The sequence below is a fragment of the Ochotona princeps genome, unplaced genomic scaffold (genome assembly GCF_030435755.1).
Source record: "Ochotona princeps isolate mOchPri1 unplaced genomic scaffold, mOchPri1.hap1 HAP1_SCAFFOLD_1838, whole genome shotgun sequence".
Taxonomy (NCBI): Eukaryota; Metazoa; Chordata; class Mammalia; order Lagomorpha; family Ochotonidae; genus Ochotona; species Ochotona princeps.
Genome location: NW_026697456.1, coordinates 27,524 through 35,744, shown reverse-complemented (window position 1 = coordinate 35,744; position 8,221 = coordinate 27,524). Strand labels below are relative to the sequence as shown.

Here is an 8,221-nt window from a genome sequence, read left to right as displayed (position 1 = left end):
GTGGGGAATGCGTGACAACCACACATTCGATGGACCCTATTTCCACACGAAACACCTCCCTGAATGGAAGTTCATGTACCATTCTCGCAGGTGAAGACGCTGAGGAAGACCCGCGCGGCGGCACTGACTTTCAACTGTGCTACATCACGTGGTCTTCGACGCCACAATGTCGCGTGTCATAGAAGATGAATTCGGTTCAGCACATTTTGTGTAAAACAGGGGCATGGTGAGAGCGAGGCTTGTGTGGCCCTGTTAGACTGATTTCGAGTGCTTTCAATATGGAGAGGCTACACATTTTCCCTTAGTGCCCGCTGAAATCGTTGTTTCAACGAGCAACACCTAGCATAGATCATTGCGTCCGACCGAACAGCGTTAGGATATACTATCGCGCATATTCATGCTTGGGTTTGCCCGTTTACACTCACATTCGATGTATCCGTATCACCACCCACATACTATCCCTAGTGCTGCGTGACTCTGCGGGTAACTTTGGCGGATTCGCCTCTCGTGGTACAAGATGAGCTTGAGCCGTATTTATCGCTCTGTCTACACCGTACAAAGCGCCAAGGCGATGCCAGCACTTACGTCCAAATTGAACTTGCTGTAGGCTTTTGTGAAGTAGATTTTTCAACAGAAAAATCGGTAAAACTCCTGCTCTGCCTGGGCGTCGTCGGCATTTGCACGGGGCGCCTGCGCAGCAGCGGACAAGGATAGCCTACTTTCGATAATGTGCTGCCTTGCGTCAGAATACAAAGATCTCTCTCGTAGGATTACGCGTACGCGTACCTCTTTTCGACGCCTGAACGGGGGTGATCGGAACATTATGGGCTTGCCGTGCCTATGAAGCGTCAACTTTCGAGAGCGGTTTAACGACGCCTGCATAGCCCGCGGGCAACACCAAACACAAAATCATCGATTTCTGAATCTCCGAGGCCTGCTGGGAAGCATACGCAGACCACCTATGGGACTGGAGATGGAAGGTCTCCCTGGTTACGCATGGACATCCAAGCCAAATACACTGCACAAGGAACTATTGCACACGCCGCCCAGCTTACTAAAAGAGCACCACTTTCGTCACATGCCTTCCGCGTGGCTTCGCGGCGCCTCGGATAAGAGGGTGTTCCATTCTGTAAGACGTGCTTGGATCGCGTAGAAACCACTTTATTCGGATCGAACCGCGTACGGCGGCCTACGCACCGCCCCCGCCCATCACGCGCTGAAGAGCAGACCCTTGTGCTCTTTCGTTCGTGTGAAAGTGTGGAGGTGAAGAAGTCAGAAACAGCTCTAATGACGGGAGAGTCAGGAGAGGAATTTGTCTGGAGAGAGAGGATAAGTTATGGCTGCACGCCAGCGTCACCTGCAGACGCTCGTCGCTTTTCTGTGACTGTTCATCTAGTTTAGCTTGACGAGCGCGTTCCCTTCTTTCCTTCTCTTTGGCGCGTTCTAGACGCGCGATCAGCTCGGGATTTTCAGCTGCGTCCAGACACAGTGAAGCCTGTTCATAGGAAGTGTGGGTCAAGGCGAAACGACTTCTTCGCCCTGTTGAGGTTGACGCTTACGAAGCCGGAGGCTGCCTTGTGGTGGCTTAATATTGCCACTTGGGTGTCGAAGTCATACGTACTCTTCCCCTATCACACGTGAACCCTGGAACTACCGTGGATGTGGTGCTGCGTGCGACTTAACACGAGACTTTGTTACTTTCGTATTTTGCCAAAGTCGAGAGGTAGTCTTCCATCCGCGCCTCGATCTGCTCCAGTCTGGATATCGCATCCGTGGATGCGTCGCCTGACAGGAGAGGGAGTTACAAAGAAACAGCCGAAATTCAATTTTACTGAAGAAGCCGCCGTGTATATGCACTTGTGCAATGATGACGCCAGTCTTGTATTCAAGACCCTAGCTGCCATTGAGTAGCGTCAGTGACTAACGTGACCCCATTTGTACAGCACTGGCGCTGCGAGCATGCGTTCACTATGAAATCATTTGCGCGTACCTTCGTAGCCGCAAACAGCGTGCAGTTCAACAATTTTGGAGGTCAGTTGCTGGTATATGAGTTTTTCCTGTTTTTGTGTGTTCTTTTTCAGCAAAGTACCTAAAGGAGGTCAAGGACACCAAAGCTGAGCATGACATTGTTTTCTGGTTCCAAGCTCGGGCCGAGTGCAAATTATCCATTCAGTACAACATACTCTGAAGTTGTGCGCAAGCCTGCTTCTGGCTTTGTACTTGTTGCTGGAGCTGCTTGATCGTCTGTTCCAATGCCATGATTCGTTCTTCTGTCTGATGCTTCGTTTCCTCAAATTTTGAAACCACATCTTCAAGAGCCTGTAGTAGAAATACATACCTGTGTACACGTCTTGGACCATCGCCTGTGAATGGTTTCACGTCGTTATTCTTATGAAAAGGTGAGCTCTAGACGTATTTGGCCCGTAGGACTGTTAAGTTGCTTCTCCTATCAGCGATACACGGTAGCCGTGCGACAGGGAAAGCTCCGCATAGGTACACTTTCCAGTCCTACGGACAACTCTAAGACCAGATGGGAAGACCTTTTCCGGTGAAACGACAACAACCTGAGAATACTCTTCTTGCAAATACTGCTACCTAGCTCACAATCACGCTCAGGGAGCCGATTGTAGCTAAATTGCGGACCCAGAAGTACGAGTGCACTTTCAATTGAGATAAAGGAACAGCATCCGATTCTAAAAACAACACTGTGTATGATCTGCTAGACACGATGGCTTTCCTTCGGGTGCCCTGCCCGTCCAGCGTACTAGCGGTTACGGCTTCGCACCTGTGGTTGAACCAGCCCGCCTGAAGCCAGCTTTACCGTGATGTCACGCGTAAATACCGCATGTTTACTTTTGACTGTAAGGCTCATCTGCACTATGCACTGCTTCATACAAAGTATTTCTGACTCGGATGCCGTCTCTGATGTCCCCCACAGTTCACTACGTAGTACTGGTCGCGAACCGTTGCGATTTCGAGCCTCTCATTGAAACGTGACGCATAGTCGCTGAGAAATGAAGCTGCAACGCGTTTCGAGGTGAAATTGTGTGATCTACCCTCGCGTCTTCTCTGACGCATCCCTTGCTCTTCGGCCCTTCAATTCGCCATCTGCTGTGCCCACGGGCTGACACGGATTGTTGGAGACAGATCCAGTTCTTACCGCTTCGTTGTCTTGCGTGTTTTGGATAAGGAAAAGGTTCTGCTCTTCAAGGTGTTTGACTATATCCAGTAGTTGCTGAGGCTCTGTAAAATACAGGGAGAAGTGCTCGTCTGCGTCTTCGTCTGCAAGAAAGTAGTAGTACCGGACGGCAGACGAATCCGCACTTTTCGCTAGCGCGAGCAAAGTTTTATTGCAAATGACACATCGGACGCACCCCCCACGTAGCTAAAGGAGTGACACTTCTCGTCAGAAGAGAGCATAAGAGCCAGAGGAAGCAAAAGGCGGGAAATCTCCACGCCAAAATTCCGAGCGAGAGAAACGTTAACGCGTCGCCTCCTGCTATCGATTGAGAGCCTCCGAGTTACGCACCAATGTGCGTGTAGTCAGCCCGTTTTCACATCGAAAATGTGTAGCAGCGTTGAAGTGGCTCACTGATACTCACAGATTCAACGCACATATATCGCAAAACTGCACATAGGAGGCCGCTCGAGACCACATAGGTGGAAGGCTAACGCCCTTCTAGCAGGCTTTCCTAGGAAGCTGGAATTAGTCTCACAAGCACTGAAAAGGCCTCCGTCACGTCTCGTGTGTCATCTGGGGGCAGAGTCCTCGCGAATGAGATGTGCATTGATTTTGTGCATCTTCGTCATAGGGGTTACTCAAAGATAGCGCTTTCGAGGAGGGGACAGTAGCGCTACTGGTGCCCAGCTCAGCGTACTTCTTGCGCATCTCCTGGGCAAGTTGTACTTTCTCTTATACACCAGCGCAACTTTGCAACATACTTGACTATGTGCTAACCGTATATCTGCAACGTATTCAAATCTTGCCAAATTCACCGTGACGAGTGTGCCAACACCCGATGCTGATAAGGAGTCTGACAAGTGAGGGCTTTCTACAGCGAAGGATGGGCAGGGCCATGCAGATCGCACTCTTGCACGTGGGTCGTCCATCTCCATGAACAGCTCCATTATGTAAAAAACCTCAACCTCTAGATTTTAATTGGCAGGTAGGTAGCTATTTCACACACTATGCGAAAAAAGCCGTGTCCCACAGCTCTCGTTCATGTCGGACAAATTGATGTTTCGCCACCGTGTTCAGAAACTTCTCCAGCATGTCGACTCTTCGGGCGTGTACTGCACCTTTGTATGCTGCCTGGAAGTCTGCGGCGGTCAACAGCTTGCGCTTCAACAATTTCTTTTTCCGCTCCGCTTTTTCTTCTAGGTCCTTCCTCACTGAAGCCACGGAGGAACAACGAAAAAGCAATTCAGCAGGTGGAAGCTCATCGTTGGGATCGTAGAAATCGCGACCACTTGGACTCCTTTTTCACAAAACAGCCGTTTGCACACCCTCTCGCAGTCGCGTGAAAGCCCGTGAGCGCAGCGGCAGATTTTCACATCTCTCATTGAGGATACGATGCTTTCCCACCTTGCAGCGTTGATACGCATTCTCGACGGGCCAGAACGACTCCTGGCGGGCACGCGCGCATGACTGGCAACGATGTTGAGGGAGGCTTACCGTCTTCCAGATACTTATGTCCCTTTTTCTTTTTGTCATCGTACTCCGCTATTTCTTCCCGCCGTCTCTTTGTCGACCTGTTGCATATCTGCTTTCAGACGCTGCTCCTGCAACTCAAGCTGCTTCTGGACCCACGAGTTGCACCGCAGGGCACGCCGTTCCTCTCGCTTTCTTTCCTGCTCCTCAACCCACTCCTGCGGACACGAGGTGCAAATCGCAAAAGTCAGTCAGCCGAATATTGACCCAAGCTGGCCTCCATTTGTGCTTTCTTGTGTATGCCACTGGTGAGTGTGCTGTTGAAGCTGGAAGGCGCCCTGGGAACCCTGTTAGGGTCCTTAGCTCGCTTTTGAAACCAGCATTTTTTTTGCGGTTACTTCACTTATCATTCAACCTCCGTGCCCTGTCACTGGAGAACAAATGACCCTGTTGCGCTATTTCCGAAAGCGTTGTACTGGTCTGTCTTCATCGGGCTGAGCTGAGACGGCCGCTCGGGCAAGGCTCGCTATCTAGGCATCAAACCATTCGTACGAAGGCGCTAGTGCCTTTTAAGTGCTTACAGGAGGGGAAAGCATGGTTAGAAAATCTTTGTAGGTTGTGCCCTCCTGCACAAGCTCCTCATAGGCGGTGATACGTGCAGCACAGCGGCTCAAAGTGTCTTGAAGTTCTTTAATAGCATTCTGCTTTTCGAGCTTCCTCTGTCCTACTTCGTCCGCTTCCTGACGACAAGACATCATGGTGAACCAGCAACATATCTCTGCCGCTGCGAAGGAGAGTCAGCTGGTGTGCTGCACATACCCTGGTACTTGCCCGTAGAATGACACTCGTTGCTGTCCGCGCAGCAGTGTCAACGGCCCGTGAGAGGTGCAGTGCTGATATCGACCGCGGGCGTCGGGTTATGTGAGACTTTTCTTTGTTTTACTGGCTGTTGAATAGAGATTGTCTATATTTTATCACATGGATGATGTACAGGGCGAGATAGGTGTAGCGACTGCGTCAGCGAAAAACCTCTCGACTTCGCCGTTTTTCCTTGGTGTCATTAGAGAAGGTCGGCTTTTCAAAATATGCCCGACTGGTGCACCTTCTATCCTTATGCCATAATCCAGTCGACAAATGCCTCTTGTGTGTGAGTATTCAGCATGCAGCTGTTCCTTCAAGCACGGCAGATGACGCGCACGCTTCAGCTTCTTCCCGCTCCACAGCTGTGCAAGTTACGTAGGCTGCTCGCTGGAAGGTGGTGTATGCAGGTCCATGCTTACTCTCATAGCTGCTTGGGCCTGCTGATCCGTAGCCCGAAGAAATTCATCAAACTTTTGCATCTCTTTAGCAAGCTGTTGGTCTGCTGTTCGTAGCGCTTCTTCTTTTCTGGCCAGTTTATCGTGCAGCTTTAAGATTTCTACACGGGAAAAAGCATCAACACCCGTGTGTCCGTCGCAAGCGTAAAACTCCGGCTTTCCCCGCTCTACGTAGACCCTCGTGGCTCAAAGCTGCTATGCTTGCCGAGCGTTACAGAGGTGCTCGTCTACCCTGTTGTGTGATGTCTTAGCATCGGTCACAAAGTCACGTCTCCATGCGCGTGCGGTGGCTCGTTGTGAAAAATTGCTGCAGGCTCCTGCAGTGAAGGCTCATGTGTGAACCAGGAGCCTGCGTAGCAGTTGGGCGAGTATATCATGTGATGCGGAACGCGTTAGGTCTATCGCAGAAAGGCGGTCGACAGTCTGTCGATGTGTAGGTACATAAAAACCATTGGCCGGTCTCTGCACATGTGCGGGATTGATATACGGAAAAAATTCCAGCTGAGGGCAGCTCTCAACAGAGCGTGTGTGGCTTGAGGCTTGTACCGGGTCGTTTTCAGCGCACTCTGCCGTATACCTTTTAACGCAGCCACTCCTGAGATGCTTTCTGTCGAAGCTGGGAAGGCTGTGCATTGTGCATATCTAACGTGATTCAACAGTGCTGCTTGTGAAGCAAGAGAATGTCTCTAGATACGCTCGCGTTCCATGCGCGCATATCCTTACCCGTACTCTTATAGTCACGTATATGCTCACGGTAGCTCACGAGTTCTAATCATGTATGGTACATATGAATGCGCACTCGCACCTTCGTATAGATGTGCGTAACTCCCCACGTAGCTCAGGACGGGAGCGACCACACGCAGAAGCGTATTAGCGTTTCAGCACCTGGATGTAGCTTACCCGCTTTCCGAGTGTCCACTGCCAGCTGGACGAGAAAAATCTCTTTTTTTTTTTCGACGCAGTCGCGCGCACTTTCCTTGTCTCTTAGGCCCTCTTCGATCAATCCCGTGCCTTTTCCGCGTTGCCGTTGTCCGACTCTCTGTAGGCGCGCCCTACTTTGTCGAGTAGTAGGCGTCGTTCTGGTGGTCATCTTTGCCACTCGGATCGTGCTGCAACATAAGAATATAAGGGAACTGGCACACATACTCGGAGGCTCGCTCAGTTGACCTACAGATTAGCTTTTTTGCTGCACTCCTGACAAGGCGATACACACTCCTCTGAAAGTAACTTAGCTTCAGAATGTAGGCTCAACTCCGGTGCATTGTGCCCTGATTACGTCACGAGCGACGTACACCACCGAGTGTCGCTTCTCAGGAAGTCTGATTTTTGTGGACTTGCAGGTGTGTCACATCACGCTTAGGTACACAGTGCAACAACAGTTGCTGCAGAGGTCTTCGTAGCTACCACTAAGCCGAATTAGACTTCACACGGACTAAAAGCTGCTGCATCTCAATTCACCGGGAGCGGTCCTCTTTGCTCGGCAAATAATTTCTGCAGCTGCAGATTGGGGGCACTACAGCAGAAAACACTGAAGAGCTACAACAATTTGCAAATTAGGAGGTGTGGGAGACCTGTCTGAAGAAACACGAGTTTGTGTAGTCTTCGCAGCCACTCATCCTGTTTTCGGAAATACGTGCTCGGTGTAGCATTTCACGCTTCACTGCCATGTGCTCTCTAATGGCATACTGCACAGGCAGAATGTGCACATCAGCCACTTAAAAGAGATGTTTGCACTATACCCATTCTTGCTAGTTTGAGTATCCGGGGGGGTCAGCGCTTCAGGCGCTCCCAGTAGTGAAGGCTGCACGGCTTCATCCATGTTCATCTGCATCTGGCAGTCAACAGCTTCTTTCCTTAGCGCTGAGGAATCTTTGTAGTTGGGTCAGCCGTTGTTACTAGAATGATACCGAGATGGTTGGCTTCGCTTGTTTACTCAAGCTGCGGTCCTCCGAGGCCTCGGTACACTAGCGGTTCTCGACGTTGATCATGTACATGGCTGCAGGACTTATATAAAACCTCTTAGAAGACCAAGATGTACGCTCAGCACTTGAGGTATGCCGTACAGCATTTTGAAGTGCAGTGCTGAATACTGCGGATCCCTGCACTGGGTCCGTTCCGTGGTGCCAACACTACGTCAGCCCAGTTCATCAGCTGGCAAATCACCAGGGGTACTCTGTGGGCGGGAAAGCAATACTGATATATCTCTTGAAGTATTGGTGCGCTTACCCTCAACACTCGTTGGGTGTATATGGCG

At 50.6% G+C, this 8,221-nt stretch overlaps 1 protein-coding gene across 1 annotated transcript; it reads right to left on the bottom strand.

The window, feature by feature from the left end:
* Nucleotides 1-627: 627 nt before the first annotated feature.
* On the bottom strand, nt 628-7,786 carry LOC131478958 (uncharacterized). Its single transcript, XM_058659641.1, is given in 12 exon segments — nt 628-876; nt 1,358-1,539; nt 1,699-1,785; nt 1,991-2,089; nt 2,184-2,319; nt 3,161-3,282; nt 4,676-4,733; nt 4,735-4,869; nt 5,233-5,391; nt 5,932-6,068; nt 6,868-7,076; nt 7,707-7,786. Coding segments are annotated over 12 exon segments (1,653 nt in total).
* Nucleotides 7,787-8,221: the final 435 nt, after the last annotated feature.